Genomic DNA, 19957 nt, shown 5'->3' on the forward strand with positions numbered 1-19957 from the left:
GGCATGCAAGACTCAGGGCCAAACGAGGCATGATGACTGAGATGCCTCTCCGCCATCGCTCGTCCAACTTCTTCAGATAGCAGCCATGGAAGGGCCCTCTCTGGACCAGGACCAGTGCTGGTTGGACGGGGTTGTCCTTTCCCTCACGCCATTTTCCCCTCTGAAAATGTCCTCCTGCCACACACACAGCTGCTGTTTACCTCAACTGGAAAAAACACATGGGCACATCCATAGGTTTCTGGTTTGGATGTCAGTGGTGAAGCTTGTCATGGCACAGAGAGAAACCTTATCGTGAACTAATGTCTGCACATACAAGCTGCTGTTCAAGGTTCTGGACAAAACCTGGCAACTCCGGGGTATCACCTGAGCTGCAAAACCAGTTAGGAGATTATCCTTCCCGGCCAGGCAAGTTATTACTTAGCATTAAGGTGTAATAACAAGATGTTATTGCCTCGGCTCGGGTGTCAGGTGAACATTTCCCATCCAGGCAACAAGGAACTCACCCAAGGGACCTGAGTGTGCTTTTCGCCGACTTGGGTTTCGCAGATGCCTGTCATCACATTCGATCTGGACAGCGATGAAAGTGCTCCATCCCACAGCCTGACCGTGCCAGCTTCCAAAGTTCACTTACGTAATTCTATCCCAAAGGGGATGTTTGTGGCAGCCAAAGGACTTCCTCCCTTCCCCACTGTCTTGCACCAGATTCCCCAGTATCCATCTCCAGTGTTCTACAGCTTGGATTACAAACAAATCACTCCAGATCTGCCGGCTGACAAGTTTATGAAATCTCCGCAGCTTCTGCCGAGGCTTGTAAAGTGAGGTAAGAGAGGGGCAGCTGGTCAGGCTTTCAGTCTGGACAAGTCCAGAGAAATTGGGATACCCCTGGATAACAATCTATGCCTGTGGCACGGGACTAGTGCCATCATGCATTCTCTGGATTCTTATTCAGGGGCATGTTGAAACTGGAGGGCTAGAGTTGCCAGCCGACAAGGAAAAAATGGACTGGCTTGCTGCTGTGTCTTTAACAGCAGGTTGATGTACAGGAATCAGCTGACAAAGCTTTTCTGATATCTGCACATGAAACTACGTTAAAGGCATAGCTACAGTGGGCTGCTTGACATGTTGGCAACCTTGGGAGGAACAAAAGGAGCCTGTTTTCTGATGGACTGCCAACATTTTTTTAAATTACTGACCCTGCTTCGATACCTTCAGTGCAGAGAAACTAACCAAACACAGCATTTCTTGGCAGGCAGATAAACAGGTCTGTCTGAATAACTGTGTGTCAGGTTGCTGCGAAGGACCCAGGAGGGGGGCCAGTCGAAGGCAAGAACACTAGTCCCCCACCCTCCCACCCCCAAGACAGTGAGGGCTGAAGCGAGCCTGGCAGCCGATGCCAAGCCTGAGAAAAGAAGCGGTGGACCAGGGAAGCCTTGCGAGGATGCTTACTTTCTGAAGTGGCTCTCAGGCTTGGTGACATCAGGCGATAAAACATTAATGTGTGAAAAGGGCAGCTGCCAGATCGCCTCCAAATGGGGCCAGCTCACAGCGAATCGGCCATGGATACGCCCCCACCGAGACCATCGGTGAGAAGGAGTGTTGTCTACGTGAACAACTAAAACTGTGTTGGGCACCCAATCCTTGTCAAAACGTGCTCATTCTTCTTTTTTATGATAGCTTAGACTTGGAATAATTAAGGTGTCAGGTCAGTTGGCACAGTAAAACTTTAATTAGAGTGGCAGAGTTGATTCAACAGAGCCAAGCATAAGCATTGGTTGACAATCCAGCCAACCCATTCAACTGTCTTCCTCAGTCTACTGAAATTAGGTGGAATTCTACCAATGACAACAAGGCTACACTGGGGATGTGCTCAGTTGATATTATTGACCCAGCTTTAGGTGGAATATCACACATCAGTGGAGACTCTGGGCTTTTCTACACAACACAAGGCATTTATTGTGCGCACGTCATTCCACACTCACGGTTGTTTATGGGTTCTTTAGATGACGTTGCAACCCTCCAGGTTCACTTCTGTGTCTAACCAGCACTTTGGGCAGGTTTTTTTAGAGCTTGGAAAATGTGGCGATTTCATCTTGTGTATTTGTACTATTCCACTACACCACAGTGCCACCTAGGGGTTATGTAGTGGCAAAGCAGGAAAGGAAACACTCTTCATATCTTGGATCTCAATTACAGAGGATTAACAGCCAATTAACAGCCACATATAGAAAAACTCTCTGGGTACTTTCAGACAAGGTTTTATTGTGCAATCACTCTGCCTCAGACATGGAATTTTACAGGTGATCCAGACAATGTCATCTTCCATTTGTAACTCCTCAGTGTTTTCCCACCACTTCTTCCTTCTTGTTTTGTTACCACAAAAATACGTTAAGAAGAGAAAGAAGAAATCGCGGCCTTTTGACCAGTAGCACTTGGCAGCTGTCCATCAGGAAGCACCCTTTGGGAATCTCAAAGGACAGCTAAGGGAGGAACGGCTGATTTTCCTTATTCTCACACACAGCTGGAAAACCCATGGCAAACACTTCTGGAAGTGTGTCATGGGCCTGAGTATACAATCTCATTCATGTTCTGTTCCGGTTTGTCACTGTGAGAAACGGGATGGTCAGACAGACAGGCCATTAGCCTATTCGAGCTGGGCTCTTCATGTGTTTTTTATATGGAGAATAACTTAACAAAGGTGAGTTATGCTTTAGCAGCTGCTAAGAGATCCCAGGTATGCGGTCTTGCTTTGTAAACTTAAAACACATCACTGGATCATGGTAGGGTGGCCATGGACCCATCTACATAGGAGGCTTTCTCTGATGCTGCTGTGGCTTAAAGTTATTAGGGACACACGACATCATGGCCAGTCCACAGCCAACCAGCTGCACCCTCCTGAAAAGCCACATTTTCTGAAAGTCCTTTTACTCCTTGTTTTTTTACTTAAAGCGGCTCCCCGATGGTTCCCCTGCAGTATGCCCGCTCCCTCCACATTAAATCCTGGGCAAGCCTGTGCAACGTGGCTGTGACCTGGTAGTGAGGTGATCAAGGGTGGGGCCGCTCCTCCCTGCCATTCCCTCTTTCCCCCCTTTTGTATTCGGGCTGCTTTCACAATAAGTGAAATGAGAGTGGGCCATTGAGTTCTTCCTGTGTACAACTTACTCAAACTTGTAGTTTTAAAAATATGTCAAGTAGATTGGCTAAAATACTCATGAAATATGCATGTTATCACTTTATCTCTAAATCCAGAAAGTAAATATTTACTGCACGCCCTGGTATTTAGCTGCTCCTTTCAACACAGGATTCTCAAAATGTTAAGTAGGCCTCCTTAAAGAACTGGAAATAGTTGGTGGGAAAGGCATAAGCATGGCTATAATACAGAAAAGCCTGGGACCTGTTCAGCCTGCAAATGAATTGCTTTTCAGTTTGTCAGCTTTTCTTTTGCAGAACTCCTGAGCCTTTACGAGGCAAAAGGCAAAAATTCAGCAGAAGGAAGCCTTTTCCATCACCATGACAGGGAATAACTTCACCTCCTGGGTTTCTGCATGTCAGGGCCATAAAAAATGAAGGCAATGCTATCAGCAGTTCCTTTAATTCTACCACGACTGCAATGAAATGGAACAGAGGCACGAGATCCCCTGGCCTTATAAAAACCACTTTGCAACCTTTCCCTCATAGGGGAGTTGCTTCAACCCCCTGATCATTTTAAGGTGCAATGTTTAGACAGAATGAAGTCCCACAACCCCCAGCCTGCCCCAGCCAGCTGTTGTAGGGCTGTTTTCTGTCTAGACATGCATAGGATTGCGCACTCAGTTGCCCTTTTCGGTACCTTCTCCAGCACTACAGTATCCTTTTGGAGATGCAGCAACATGTGCTCTTGCCTCTGGCAGGACCGGACCGAGGCGCACCTAGGCGAGCACTCTGCAGGAATCCCAGCCACTAGCAGGCACTAAGCAGTCCGCCTGCAATGGACCCCAGGCCAACTGATGGCCCCAGTCCTCCTGCTGTCTGTGCACCATTTCCTAGTGCAGCCTTCCCCAAGCTTTGAGGTGAAGCCCCACACACCTGGAGGGCACCTGGTTTGGGAATGGTGCCCTAATGCATCTTTCTCATCACCTTTGTTTGTCTGTTTATTCACATTTGTTTCTTTTTATCCTGCTCCTCCGCCCAAAAGGCTCCTGGAGTGGATTGCATGCTACCAGTAAAGCAAGAGTGCCCCTGCCTGCGGGCTTACAGTCTAAAAAGACACAACAACACACAAAGAAACAGGGGTGGGGAAGGGAAGAGGAAAAAATTAAGTTGTATTTTCAGCAGGGCTGGTAGAAATGCCCAGCTTCCCCTCTGGCCTCCCTCAGTAACCCTGCTGGAAGATTCCCGGTTTGCAAGTGATGGAGCAAACGATGCGTGCTGACAGACATGTGCAATCTAAGGGCACCAAACACACGATGTGGGGCTCAGCACTGAGACACCAGCACCTTTCATGAAAACTCCTGCGGCCAAGAGCGCCCGGGTGCTTCAGAAACTGAGCTTTCGAGGCGTGGGTTAAAAGCTCGCACTCCTTTAGTCATGATAGGTCTGACCAACCCACACGAGGGGTTGATCCATCAAACTTATTTCACCCTATAAAACATTACCCGTGTTTGTCTTCACTCTTCTGTGCCTCAAGAGAGCATGTCCAGGAAAGTGGCCATCGTTGGAGCAGGCGTGAGCGGACTGGCGTCTGTCAAGTGCTGCCTGGATGAAGGGCTGGAGCCAACCTGTTTTGAGAGGAGCGAAGGCATTGGGGGAGTGTGGCAATTCACAGTGAGTTGCGGGGGGGGGGGGGATGTCTCAAGCCTGTGAAGGGCGTCACTCCACTTGCAGCAAGAGGAAAATGCTTGTTTGGCCTAAATAGAGTTAGTTCATACTATTTACTGAGTGATTTAGGGTGCAATCCTATGCAGGTTTAGACAGAGAAAAGGCCTACAAGTCCCAGCACTCCCCAGCCAGCAAAACTTTGCTGGCTGGGGAGTGCTGGGAGTTGTAGTCCTTTTCTCTGTCTAAACCTGCATAGGATTGCGCCCTTAAACAGCAAACTAATTGAGCTAAAACAATTGTTTTCCCTGCAAATCCTGAAGACAAGTATTCTGCATATTTTCCCTGCAAATAATTTCAGGATATTCATGGAGTATTTAATAATTGACATCTGATCGTTTTTATTTCAGTATCTTATTATCACTCTTGAAATAATAAAGCATATTCCGATATATATGGTAACAGAAATATATATATATATATATATTTATATATATAATCTCAGCACTATCCTATACATCTCAACTCAAAAGGAAACCCCAGTAGCTTCAGTGGGACAACCTGCCAGCTGGGCAGAGCAATCCTACTCTGAGGTAACGGGGAGTCAAGAGGCAGATCTTCTGCTACTGCCCAGACCAGCCAGATCGTATCAGCCAGAGCAGGAGGTGGGGAGGCAGCTTTTCAGTGCTTTCCACCCAGTAGACCTTTATTTTCCAGAACTTCCACCCCACCCCACTCCCCTTCAAACCAATGAAGAGGAAATCGGCTATGGCAGCTCCAGCTGGGATAGCTGAGGGGCCCAATCCTGGAGGGACCCCCTTTGGATCCAGCCATCCAGAGTTCCCCCTCCCCCAGAATGCCCCAGTTTCGGGCCTACTGCCAGCAGAAACATAGCCCCCGTGGTTGCACTGGCAGCTACTGGGGCAGAAATCCCCCACCCCACCCCCCGCCTGCAGGGGAGAGAACCTCCCTCCGCTGCCCCCAGAACACCACAGTTTGGGTCTGTCACCAGTGGAACACTGCACCTGCAGGTGTACCAGGGACCACTGGGACAGGCTCCCCCCTCCCCGAGAGGGGGAGAGGAACCCCCACCCCACCCCAACTTCCCTCAGACAGTCCAAGCTGATTAGATTGCACTGGGAATCAACCACCAAAAATGTACATATGGGTTACATCTCAATCTCTCTTTCTTACAGCATTGGAAAGATGCAGACATGTTATGTTCTCCCTTTATTTGTCTAGCAATGTCTTAACAGTAGGATTAATTTATAATTTATACATTGTCACAACATTCTATATTTTTTCTATGCCAGGCCTCAGTTGATGAGGCCACCAGAACGTTATTTTCTTTTCATATGGTTTTTCTCCATTCATTTAATGGTATTATATATCTGTGGTGTTCAGATATGGCCACATCTCCCGTTGCATTTTGCAATATTTGTTTATTTACAAATATGCAGATTGAGCATCAGTGGGGATTCACAGCAACCCTAACAGATGTCCCAAAATTCTCTGCACCCCCATCAGATTTCCAGGGGTGCACCGAACACCATAAAATGCTTCCAGAGCACAAGCTCCACTCAGCCTGCATCTTTTCCAGTCTCATGCAAACTACAGCTGCTTGCATTTGTACTCTGCATTAGTGCATGCCACAGGGGGGAGGGAGAGGGCTGCAAAAAATGGTACTGGGCACTTTGCAAAGAGTGCTAGCAAGACCAAGGCTCCGACCAGGTATGCCTCAGGCAAGCTACACCAATAGAAAACCAATTCACATGAATCTTAGAGCCAAGAATCACTGAGTTGGAAGGGATCTTGTGAGGGCATCCGGACAAACTCTTCAAACTTGCAACACTATTCTTTCATCAACTCTGTTCCAGATCAACTGCATTTTAGCTCGCATTTAAATGAACATAAGCAAATAGCTACAGGTGTCTCCACTTCATGTTACACATCTTCCCTCAAAAACATTCCTACAATTGTTGTGTTTTGTGTCTGGAGATACCTCCCAAGGGTTTCAGCAACAAAAAAAGGGGGGAGACGAGAGGAATGGGTAGAGACAAATGCAGGAAGAAAACGGAGGAAGAAAGAGGCATCATATATTAAAATAAGCAAGGTATTAGTAATAATAACCACATTCAGATGACTTCCTAGGCCAGAAACGGCCACATCATTCATTCTTTCTGTACCCATTCACATTAAATGGGCTTTTTTACACTACATGTTCACACTTCTTTAATACTCATTTCCTCTCCCCAGAAGAGGTTTAATACTTGGTGACCTGGAGCGAATCTACACAGACAATGTAGTGCAAAGCAAGAGCACATCAGTCTGCAATAGGTGATGCTGTCACCAATCTGCAGCAACCCCACAGCTTCCCTCTGGAAAAGGCGCGTTTTCAGGAAGTCCTTTTAGTGCGTCTTTTTTCTGTAAATGCAGCTCCTGCGTGGTTCTGCTGCAGTGTCCCCCAGCCCCCCACATTAAATCCTGCGCGTGCCTCTGTGACCGGGCTGTGATCTAGTAGTAACATGGCCAAGGAATGGGGCCACCCCTCCCCCCCATTGCCTCTTTCTCCCCATTTGCAGTAGGGCACTTTTGGACACAGGCTTTCTTCCCACTTAGCACTACTTCACACTGTTTCATCCTTTCACTATATCGCAGTAGTGCTGTTTCCCCATTCACAATAGTAGCTTAGCACAGTAGGCGCTGCTTTACCCATTCACAGTATGAGGCCTGTTTTTCCCATTCATAATAGCGCAGTAGCATTGTTTCAATCATTCAGAATATCGCAGTAGCTATTTCATCCAATTCATAGAATGTAGCCTGTTTCTTCAGTTCACAATAGCACTGTTTCAAGCATTCACAGTGCCACAGTAGCTGCTTTACCCATTCAGATTATGTAGCCTGTTTCTCCAATTCACAATAGTGCAGTTTCAAGCATTCACAATAGCACAGTAGCTGCTTCACCCATTCAGATTATGTAGCCTGTTTTTCCCATTCACAATAGCGTAGTATATTTTAATCTTTCACAATATCCCAATGGTGGATGAGAGGGGAGAGGTGCAGGCTAAACTACAGGGGCTTAATTCAGTGCTTCCAGTAAACTTCCCTGAACAGGGGAGCATGGACAGGGGTGGGAAACAAGCCTCTCTCGTCCGCTGAGCAGCACCTTCGAGGCTGATGACATTCAGTTCTACTCTGCCCACCCAACCCCAAAGTCGGGGGGTTTCAAGTGCTGTGTGACCCATGAAAGTGGGGTTTTAAGGGACTTCCGGTCGGAGCCAATGTCGCCCTTGCAGCTTTCCGTGGGGTCTCTGCTGGATGCTATCTCAGACAGCTTTTTAAAAGGTGGAAACCTTTTTATCTCTCCCCCAGAATTAAAAGGGAAGGCAGGAGCAGGTCTGGATGAAGTTTTGGAAGAACAGCTCTCTCGGCGTGGTAGCAGGGGGGCTGTACTCTGGGGCTAGTCTGCCAGAGCTTAATCATCACTCAAAGCTGTCTGAACCTCCTAATTAATTAGGAGAAACTAGGGCTGACGTGCTCCATTGTAGTTTTTGGATTAAGAAACACCAACAACATCTGAGGAATGGATTAAGGAATATCAATAATATTTGAGGACCTGCAAGATATGTTTGAAGAGAAGGATGACTACACTAAGGCGAAAAAAAGGATCTCCACCCACCCCCACACCTCCCTTGGCAAACGCTTTGAGAAGTGGAGATAAAGAGGAGTTACTTGCTTTGATAAAAACTTTGTCCTTGCAATTTGCGGAACAGGCTAAGAGGCTGGATACCATCCAAAATTCCATCACTGCCCTGCAAGGGGCTGCGGATTTAATTAACACTTCTTGGTGGAAAATGGATGCGAAGGTTAATGAGTTGCAAGATCAGCTGGCAGGGAATGAAACTACATCCCAATCTTTTTTCAACAATTTTTCTGTCAGAATTTCTCAACTGGAGGCATTAGCGCACAGGGTAAAAGTACGTATTATTGGTATTAAATATTGACCTACTGATGTAAATCTGTCTATTTTTGTAGATAAGTTCCTGCATGAGATACTCCCTGTGCCATCTGATTATTCATTTGATACTGAGCAGGTATTCTGTGTGTCAAATGCCAAAGGGACTGGTTATACGGTTATAGTCCAATTTGCAAGAATCTCCACAAAAAATTATATCCTGCGTTTGGCAAGAGAGGCTGGAAACCTTTTTTGGAAACAAGATAAAGTTATGCTTTTTCCGGATTACATCAAAGAAACTGTTGATAAAAGAAGGCAATTTACCAAGGCGAAAAATATGGCAAAACAAATGAACTCACAATATCACTTAAAATATCCTGCTACATTTTGCATCGCATGAGATTTCTGTTCCAGCACCATGAACTGGAATGTACAAACATGTTTTGCTAACTGACTATGTTTAGTCTGGAAGGTACAGGCTAGATCAGAGATTTCCCCCCCCCGTTATTTTTTCTCTCTTTTCCCCTTTTTTTTAAATCCTTCATGATATACTGTACAATGTATGCACTCATTTATATATCTAGTACAAAATATATTAGTGATTGTTGTGAGGTTGATTTTAAGCTTTATTATTATATATCACTGCCTTGTTGTGGCGAAGGGGCTTGTGTAACTCAGTGAAGCCATAAGCTATGCCGTGCAGGGCCACCCAAGACGGACAGGTCATGGCAGAGAGTTCTGACAAAATGTGGTCCACTGGAGAAGGAAATGGCAACCCACTCCAGTATTCTTGCCAAGAAAACCCCATGGAACGTATCACAAGGCTAAAAGATATGACGCCGGAAGATGAGCCCCTCAGGTCGGAAGGTGTCCAATATGCTACTGGGGAAGAGCAGAGGGTATTTCCAAGTAGCGCCAGAAAGAGTGAAGCGGCTGGGCCAAAGCCGAAAGGACACTCAGCTGTGGATGTGTCTGGTGGTGAAAAGAAAATCCGATGCTGTAAAGAACAATATTGTTTAGGAACCTGGAATGTCAGATCAATGAATCAAGGTAAGCTGGAGGTGGTCAAACATGAGATGGCAAGATTGAACATCGACATCTTGGGAATCAGCGAACTAAAATGGACAAGCATGGGCGAATTTAATTCAGGTGACCATCATATCTACTATTGTGGGCAAGAATCCCTTAGAAGAAATGGAGTAGCACTCATAGTCAACAAAAGGGTGGGAAAAGCAGTACTGGGGTACAATCTTAAAAATGATAGAATGATCTCAGTACGAATCCAACGCAAACCATTCAACATCACAGTAATTCAAGTCTATGCCCCAACCACTGAGGCCGAAGAAGCTGAGGTTGATCGGTTCTATGAAGACCTACAACACCTTCTAGAACTAACACTAAAAAAAGATGTCCTCTTCATCATAGGGGATTGGAATGCTAAAGTAGGAAGTCAAGAAATCACCGGGATAACAGGCAGGCATGGCCTTGGTGTACAAAATGAAGCAGGACAAAAGCTAATAGAGTTTTGCCAAGAGAACATGCTGATCATAGCAAACACTCTTTTCCAACAGCACAAGAGGCGACTCTACACATGGACGTCACCAGATGGTCAATATCGAAATCAGATTGATTATGTCCTTTGCAGCCAAAGATGGAGAAGCTCCATACAGTCAGTCAAAACAAGACCTGGAGCTGACTGTGGCTCAGATCATGAGCTGCTTCTTGCAAAATTTCGGCTGAAATTGAAGAACGTCGGGAAAACCACTAAACCGTTCAGGTATGACCTAAATCATATCCCTGATGAATATACAGTGGAGGTGAGGAATAGATTTCAGGGATTAGACCTGATAGACAGAGTGCCTGAGGAACTATGGACGGAGGTCCATAACATTGTTCAGGAGGCAGCAACGAAATCCATCCCAAAGAAAAAGAAATGCAAGAAAGCCAAGTGGCTGTCTGATGAGGCTTTACAAGTAGCTGAGGAAAGAAGGGAAGCGAAAAGCAAGGGAGAAAGGGGAAGATATACCCAACTGAATGCAGAGTTCCAGAGAATAGCAAGGAGAGACAAGAAGGCCTTCTTAAATGAACAATGCAAAGAAATCGAGGAAAACAACAGAATGGGAAAGACTAGAGATCTCTTCAAGAAAATTGGAGATCTCAAGGGAACGTTTTGTGCAAAGACGGGCATGATAAAGGACAAAGAAGGCAGGGACCTAACAGAAGCAGATGAGATTAAGAAGAGGTGGCAAGAATACACAGAAGAACTATACAGGAAAGATCTGAATGTCCCTGATAGCCATGATAGTGCGGTCACTGAACTTGAGCTGGACATCCTAGAGAGTGAAGTCAAGTGGGCCTTAGCAAGCATTAGTAACAACAAAGCTAGCGGAGATGACAGTATTCCAGCCGAGCTATTTAAAACCCTAAAAGATGATGCTGTTAAAGTGCTGCACTCAATATGCCAACAAATCTGGAACACTCAACAGTGGCCACAAGACTGGAAAAGGTCAGTTTACATTCCAATTCCAAAGAAGGGCAACGCCAAAGAGTGTTCAAACTACCGCACTATTGCGCTCATTTCACATACCAGCAAGGTGATGCTCAAAATCCTACAAGCTAGGCTTCAGCAGTATGCGAACCGAGAACTACCGGAAGTACAAGCTGGGTTTAGAAGAGGCAGAGGAACTAGAGATCAAATCGCCAACATTCGCTGGATCATGGAGAAAGCAAGAGAATTCCAGAAAAACGTCTATTTCTGCTTCATTGACTACGCTAAAGCCTTGGATTGTGTGGATCACAACAAACTGTGGCAAATTCTTAAAGTGATGGGAGTACCAGACCACCTTACCTGTCTCCTGAGAAACCTGCACGAGGGTCAAGAAGCAACAGTAAGAACCAGACATGGAACAACCGAGTGGTTCAAAATTGGGAAAGGAGTACGACAAGGCTGCATATTGTCCCCCTGCTTATTTAACTTATATGCAGAGTACATCATGAGAAATGCCGGGTTGGATGAATCAGAGGTCGGAATTAAGATTGCTGGGAGAATTATCAACAACCTCCAATATGCAGACGATACCACCCTAATGGCAGAAAGCGAAGAGGATCTCAAGAGCCTCTTGTTGAGGGTGAAAGAGGAGAGTGCAAAAGCTGGTTTGAAACTCAACATTAAAAAAACGAAGATCATGGCATCTGGCCCCATCACTTCCTGGCATATAGAAGGGGAAGAAATGGAAGCAGTGACAGATTTTACTTTCTTGGGCTCCAAGATCACCGCAGACGGTGACTGTAGCCATGAAATTAAAAGACGCTTGCTCCTTGGGAGGAAAGCTATGGCCAACCTAGACAGCATAGTAAGAAGCAGAGACATCACCTTGCCGACAAAGGTCCGTCTAATCAAAGCTATGGTTTTCCCAGTAGTAACGTATGGCTGTGAGAGCTGGACTATAAGGAAGGCTGAGCGCCGAAGAATTGATGCTTTCGAACTGTGGTGCTGGAGAAGACTCTTACGAGTCCCCTGGACTGCAAGGAGGTCAAATCAGTCCATCCTAAAGGAAATCAACCCTGAGTGCTCATTGGAAGGACAGATACTGAAGATGAAGCTCCAATATTTTGGCCACCTAATGTGAAGAGAAAACTCCCTGGAAAAGACCCTGATGCTGGGAAAGACTGAAGGCAAAAGGAGAAGGGGACGGCAGAGGATGAGATGGCTAGATAGCATCACGGATGCAATGAATATGGCCTTGAGCACACTCCGGGAGAAAGCACAGGACAGGAAGGCTTGGCGTGCTATGGTCCATGGGGTCACGAAGAGTCGGACACGACTGAACGACTGAACAACAACAAAATTATATAACGTAATCAAATTTATTAGTGATTTGGTAATGCACAAGATCTTGCAAGGTAAACTCCAGCAATTCATGGAATGGGAACTGCCAGATGTACAAGATGGGTTTAGAAAAGGCAGAGGAACTAGAGACCAAATTGCCAATATCTGCTGGATAATGGAGAAAGCCAGGGAGTTTCAGAAAAACATCTATTTCTGTTTTATTGACTATTCTAAAGCCTTTGACTGTGTGGATCATAACAAATTGTGGCAAGTTCTTGGTGGTATGGGGATACCAAGTCATCTGGTCTGCCTCCTGAGGACTCTGTATAACGACCAAGTAGCAACAGTAAGAACAGACCACGGAACAACGGACTGGTTTAAGATTGGGAAAGGAGTAGCAGGGTTGTATACTCTCACCCTACCTATTCAACCTGTACGCAGAACACATCATGCGACGTGCTGGGCTTGATGAAGCCAAGGCTGGAATTAAAATCGCTGGAAGAAACATTAACAATCTCAGATATGCAGATGATACCACTTTGATGGCTGAAAGTGAGGAGGAGCGGAGGAACCTCGTGACGAAGGTGAAAGAAGAAAGTACAAAAGCTGGGTTGCAGATAAATCTCAGAAAAACCAAGATTATGGCAACCAGCAGGATTGATAACTGGCAAATAGAGGGAGAAAACGTGGAGGCAGTGACAGACTTTGTATTTCTCGGCGCAAAGATTACTGCAGGCGCTGACTGCAGCCAGGAAATCAGAAGACGTTTACTTCTTGGGAGGACAGCAATGACAAATCTTGATAAAAGAGTGAAGAGCAGAGACATCACACTGACAACAAAGGTCCGCATAGTTCAAGCAATGGTATTCCCCATAGTAACCTATGGCTGCGAGAGCTGGACCATAAGGAAGGCTGAGCGAAGGAAGATAGATGCTTTTGAACTGTGGTGCTGGAGGAAAATTCTGAGAGTGCCTTGGACTGCCAGAAGATCAAACCAGTCCATCCTCCAGGAAATAAAGCCAGACTGCTCACTTGAGGGAATGTTATTAAAGGCAAAACTGAAGTACTTTGGCCACATCATGAGAAGACAGGAAACCCTGGAGAAGATGCTGATGCTAGGGAAAGTGGAAGGCAAAAGGAAGAGGGGCTGACCAAGGGCAAGGTGGATGGATGATATTCTGGAGGTGACGGACGCGACCTTGGGGGAGCTGGGGGTGGCGACGGCCGACAGGAAGCTCTGGCGTGGACTGGTCCATGAAGTCACGAAGAGTCAGAAGTGACTGACCGAATAAACAACAACAATTATTATTATGTATCCTTTTACATCTCCTTTTTAAATTACTATTATAATTATTACTGGTTAGTAAGATTTTTGGCTGGCTAAATTGGTAAGCTTTATTACTATATGTTAGCTGAAGGGCAATATATGGTTGCTGGAAATGAATTGTAGGCCTGCTTCCTTGCTATAAGACTGGTGATATGATAATGAAATGTTAGGTTGATTATTTATGCTGTACTGAATTGTAATATTGCCAATGTTATAGGTACAATTTTTCAGCAGAATGGGATTTGAAGTTTATGTGTAATGAAGTTTAAATTGAATTTCTTTAAGTAATTCGTTATATATATTTTTCATGTTTTTTCCCCCCTCCTTCTCCTTCTTCTGTTTTCTCTTTCTTTTCCGTTATTGCTATGTCCTCTTAAGAATACTGTATTGTTGGGAAATTGTAGTTATTGATTAGGTTGTTGGTATTGTTTATTTCATTTATAAAGTTAAAAAAATAGAAGAAAAAGTATTTTTTTAAAAAAAGGAAGTGGGGTTTTAAGGTAGTGTATACTCTGCTTTTCTTGCTTCGTGTTCCCCTGATGGACCAAAGCAATTCCATGCAAATCTGGACATAACCAGAAAGTGCTCCCCATTCCTTTTCCACATAGATTGGCCTCCTGTTCACATGATCAAAATAAACCATGGTAGCTTATCTAAATTGCGGCATGTGCTGGGCGCATGCAGGACACAATTTACATAATAACCTCCTGGGTGTGGTTTGTCATCCAAACCTCGGCAGAATGACTTGTTAGAGGGGGAAGCAACTCTCCAGGCTCCCTATTAAAGCCCATTGGTTACTGGGGTTGTTTCCCTCTCCAACAACCCATCCAGCCTGGGTTTGGACGGCATGACAAACCACGTCCAGGTGGTGAGAATGGAAATCACGCCTGCCGCAATTTAATTAAGCCGCCCTGTGATCCAGGTCTTTATCTCAAAGTCAACAGCACAATTTTAGCAGTTTTTCATCTCCACCAGAAGCAGGTCTTTTTAAAGCTAATGCATCTTCATTGCCGATTCAAGACCAAACCACCCCAAAATACTTTACTTTACAACAGGGAACTGTACATTGTTGCTGGGAAAATCCTTTTTTTGATCGTGCGAAATGGCTCAGTCCCTCTCCTAGAACTACTAGGAGCTGTATGTAGTTCTATAAAGTAACTGTGGGATCCCCACCAGATTTCTTCAACCTTCACCAAACCACAGTTCCCATGATTCATTGAAGTAGATGTGTCTGTATTTTCAGGTCTTTTTTAAAGTGCAGCTCTACATTTGGCTGCATTTTCTGTGAAGGAAGCCACTGCTCTTGCAATTTTGGTGTCCTTTTGATACAACACACAATTTTGTGAGGCAGACAAATAAAATAATACTTTTGTAAAATATTCAACTCTGTTTTTATATCTGCATTGGGGGGAAAAAGGCAATTGAATAAAGAGGCATCCTTGTTATGCATAGGACTATGTTGAGGAGGGAAGAGCCAGCCTCTACAAATCATTGGTCAGTAACACCAGTAAGGAGATGTCAGCCTTTTCAGACTTTCCATACCCAGAAGATTTTCCAGTCTTTTTACCCAGCGCCAGGCTCCTGGAGTATCTGCAGATGTATGCAAAACATTTTGAGCTTCAGAAACACATTCAGTTCAAGGTAAGCTTAAAAAATGTGCACAGTTGAAATCAAAATGTTATCATTTGAGAAATTTAGAATATTTATATCCAGGGTCCTTAGTTTATTCAAATTCACAACCAAAGCATTTGCATCCTAGACTGAGAAACTGGCATACTAAGAGAAACACAGAGCTTTTCTACACAAGGCGCCTGTATCTACTTTTGATTTCATCACAGAATTGAGATCAGAGCACTACATGACATGTTTCCTTTCCTGCTTTCCTGCTAAATAACCTCTAGATGGCACTGTGGTATAGTGAAATAGTGCAAAGACATAAGTGAAAAAAGCAGTTTCTTTTGTTTTTACAAGCAAATACTGCATTTTCCCTGTGCTCTTTAGATACAGAAGTGAAAGTGGAGGGTTACGACGCTGTCTACAGAACCCATAAACAACCGTGGGTATGGAATGATGAGTACACTATAAATGCTTCATGTAGAAAAGCCCATATTTGTTTCTTGCCTGAAAAGATGCCTATGACCTTAATAAAGCCAGATTCCTATACCTAGTTGGGCACATTTGCAAGTCCACTCCTTTCTGGATTCATCTTCACATCTGATTATTTTCCTGAACTGTTTCAGACTACAGTGATCAACATAAGTAAGCGCCCTGACTTCTCTACCACCGGCCAGTGGGATGTTGTCACAGAGAGCAATGGGAAGCAGATGTCAGCCGTCTTTGATGCTGTGATGGTTTGCATTGGTTACCTTACCAGTCCTTCTTTGCCACTCAGCTCTTTCCCAGGTATAGCTGTTCTTGCGTTTCCTTCTGTTTTGTCCCAATATGCACAGTCAGGCAATACCTTTCTTGTTGTTCAGTCGTTCAGTCGTGCCCGACTCTTCGTGACCCCATGGACCATAGCACGCCAGGCCTTCCTGTCCTCCGCTCTCTCCCGGAGTGCGCTCAAGTTCACATTCATTGCATCGGTGACACTATCAATACCTTTGTTAGGGCCAGCCAAATGTCTCAAAATAGCGAGCGAGCTTTTGAGTTCTCCAAAACTCTTCAGCAAGTTCGGTGTTAAGCAAAGGGGGGTTAGGGTGGGGAGTGGGGGAAGGCTGGCTCAGTGTTAAAGCCACAAAAGCCCTATGCACATGTAGGAGTAAGCTATGGAGGGGGATATGGGCACACACACACGCACCCGGAACCCAGTGAGACCTTTGTGCATTGAGCACAAAGCTCTCTTCAGACCTTTGCACTCGGCACGTGCAGGTCTAACTGGACGCCTGGTGTGCAGGACACTGGGGGCAGGGCTTACATGCCCATGTCCCCCTCCACACTACAGACCTAACACAAGCAGGCAAAGTCCAGCATAGGACTAACAGCTGCGTTTAGTCCCAGTCTTAAAATGGCTAAAGAGAGAGGTCTGGGTTGTTCATTAAGTACTGGTCGCCCTGTTAGCCTCCCACTCCCTCTGTTTATGACACAGGTGGATGACTTCAGCCTTGCATAGTCACTTTTTTGTCTTTATTGGAATATGTTTTAAATTCACACATTTTAAAAGTTAATACTAATCTCTTTAAGTGCTTCTGATTGTGTAAGGAAGAGACTTGCTGGATGACCAAGGTCTACTTAGACCAGCATTCTTTGCGAGAATCCCAGCAACCACCAGGCGGTCCGTGGTCCACAAGAAATTGACCAGCGGTGTCCTGGTTGACCATAACCTGCCTTCTGCCAGCCCCTGATGGGAGGCCAGCTACACGGAGGGCAACGTCTGCTGTTACAGGGATCAGGCATGGGGAGATTAGAGTAATTTGAGGGTGGTGCCTAGTGCTGGGGGAGGATGGTATCAGCTGCTCAGTTCTAGCTGTGTCATTTTGAGGGTTGTTTCATGGGACTCTCAAACATTCACATGATGAAGAAATATCTGTAAGTCTTTTAGTCATCTCTTTCACTCACAGCATATGCTGCCCATCTTTGCTGCATTCTTGAATTCTGAAAAAAGCATTTTATGAATTCATTAGATGGTGCTAAGCAAGCCACTTGACCTCAGGCCCATTTAAAATATAGGGAGAAAAATACTAGTCTTCTTTACAAGGCCCTTGTAGGGGTAACTGGGCAACGCATGTGAAGCACTCTGGACACTAGAAGTGCACTATGTAAATGCTAAAATTGCAAGCATATGCACTCCTGCTCGGAAGTGAATCCCACTGCATCCACTGGCCTTTACTTCTGAACAAACATGCACAGGGTTGAGCTATTGTTATTGCAAGTTTCATTTGGAAGCTCATTGGGGTATGTCCTCATTTTCCACACAGGTATAGACATGTTTAACGGTCAGTACTTTCACAGCCGAGACTACAAAAACCCAGAGGTATTCAGGGGTAAAAGCGTGCTTGTGATTGGCATGGGGAATTCTGGAGTCGATATTGCAGTGGAAGCCACTCACACAGCAAAAAAGGTAATTTTCCTCAAACCACTTTCATAAAAGGAAGCACTTCTTCTCACAGCGCATAGTTAAACTATAGAATTTGCAACAAGATGTAGTGACGGCCACTGAGAATGATTGCTGGTACGGCTACCTCCCCCTGCCCGCCCAGTCCATCTCCATCCTCCCCCCTCTTTGGGCCAAAATCCTCCATCCAACCAGACCTCCCCCTCTCGGCCTCCGATGTCTAACTCTGTCCCCAGGCTGGAAGTAGCCCCCTTGGCCTCGGCCAGCGGATTGCTCTCTAGTGGCTCCATAGTCTGATCAGGAGCTGCTTCCTGTGCTTCAGCAGCGGGCTCCCTCGCCTCCCACCAGCCCAAGGAGCAGCTTCCAAATTCATGGGCCAATTCTCCACCTCTGCAGCCACAGCTGGCACTCCACTGCCCCCCAGCCCGGAGGCAGAAGCACCCACGACCCATTCGATAACGGCTGAACTCCCGGCCTCCGCTCCAGGCAGCTGGGAGGAAACCGCCTCTTCCCGGTCGGAGCCAGTCCTAGCTTGGGCCTGCATGGTCCCTGACTAGCCAAAACAACAAACCTCGGGAGTATACGACCCCGGCTTCAGCGTCTCCCTCTCCCTGGTTCCTCATTGCTCTCAAGCACCCTGGGCAACTTCAGTGTCTTATCCCAGTGCTTCCACCCTGTGAAGGATTGCTGATTTCACCCCAACAACCCTGTGTCAGGAACGCCCTAGCGGCCTCTTTCAGTAGACTCCAATAGCCAACTCAAGACACAGATGAAAGGATTCTTTTCAAGGCTTTAATCCTTTTACAACTTAATGACTCTTTCAGATGCTAATCACCAGCGACTAAGCAAGGAACAGCAGAGTAGCCTATGCTCCGAGTAGGCAGTTGATCCCCATTTGAAGGAAAGTCACTTGAAGACCCTGAGCTTATGGGCTAGGGAGAGATCCTCCCTCTTTCCCTTGGGTCCACAGGAGGCGGCCATTGCTTGCGCGCCAAATGGGTGCTACACCTCCTTTCCGCGCCCTCCATCGCTCGTCGCTCCCTGTGTCTGCGTCGAGCGTCAGCAAGCCCCGTTCCCGCACTTTCTCACTGCTAAGATCACTGTCTATCTCAGGAATGCCGGCAGGAGGAATCTCTGCCTGTGAGGGATGAGCTGGCTCCTCTCCCACGGATTGCTGATCCTCCTCAGAATCAGAATTGCTCTGGGGTTCTATCGGCTCAGTTTCCACGCTGACACCCTGCAAGGTAGACCAGGCCAAACTTGGCCACAAGTTTCCACCAAATTAACCCAGTAGCTCCCTTCCAGGCCAATAGGCACTGTATTTAGCATTGAAGTTAGACAGGACACACCACACCAACTGAAAGTTGGGTAAATGTTTTCTAGGGGAAAGGAACAAAGAGGAAGGAATAGGGAGAGGTGGTAGGTTGTACAGGAAATTACAAGCAAAGTACAAAACTCTAAGCAAAACCAGAAACGCTGAACACCAAGGCACACACTCCCAAGAGCAAAACAATAGAGCTAGCTAGTCTATCCTATGCATGCCAAAGTATGGTCCTCCCAGGCTAGCCATCGACCAGCAGCACACCCTAGTACCGTCAGGGCCAAGAAGAGACACCCGCCCCTTCCTGAGCCCTCCTTTTATTGCCCAGCCTCAGCAACCCAGGGCAGATTTGAACGCCCAGGCCCATCCCATCCCAGGCCCAAGACACCCCACTCCACCCTCCAAAGAGGTTGCATCTTCCCACCAGGCCAGGCTGTTATCATTTTCCCAATTGGTCAGAGCAAACAGTGGCCTTGAGGTACCAGGTGGAGAAACAGCTAAAGACAATCAACCTCCAGGTGGCTGCGTAGTAGTGACTACCCCAGCGGCCTTCATGGCTACTACTCTATTAACTTGGATGGCTTTAAAGGGGGGTTAGAGAAATTCCTGGAGGAGAAGGCTTTCAATGGCTACTAGTCCTGATGGCCATGTGCTACGTCCAGTATCAGAGGCAGAGAGCC

The 19957-nt window shown here is 46.1% G+C and overlaps 1 protein-coding gene across 1 annotated transcript in view; it reads left to right on the forward strand.

Moving 5' to 3' along the window:
* The first annotated feature begins 542 nt into the window (after positions 1-542).
* The window catches only part of LOC146347683 (flavin-containing monooxygenase 1-like), a 33578-nt gene continuing 14163 nt past the window's right edge, over positions 543-19957 (forward strand). Inside the window, exons 1-5 of the mRNA XM_084851093.1 lie at positions 543-820; positions 4664-4800; positions 15355-15543; positions 16143-16305; positions 17820-17962. Coding sequence (XP_084707219.1) covers positions 4669-4800; positions 15355-15543; positions 16143-16305; positions 17820-17962 — 627 coding nt within the window. The 5' untranslated portion in view covers positions 543-820; positions 4664-4668. The remainder of the gene's footprint in view (positions 821-4663; positions 4801-15354; positions 15544-16142; positions 16306-17819; positions 17963-19957) is intronic.

The sequence above is a fragment of the Heloderma suspectum genome, chromosome 4 (genome assembly GCF_057233095.1).
Source record: "Heloderma suspectum isolate Gila_16-S chromosome 4, 16-S_ref, whole genome shotgun sequence".
Lineage (NCBI taxonomy): Eukaryota > Metazoa > Chordata > Lepidosauria > Squamata > Helodermatidae > Heloderma > Heloderma suspectum.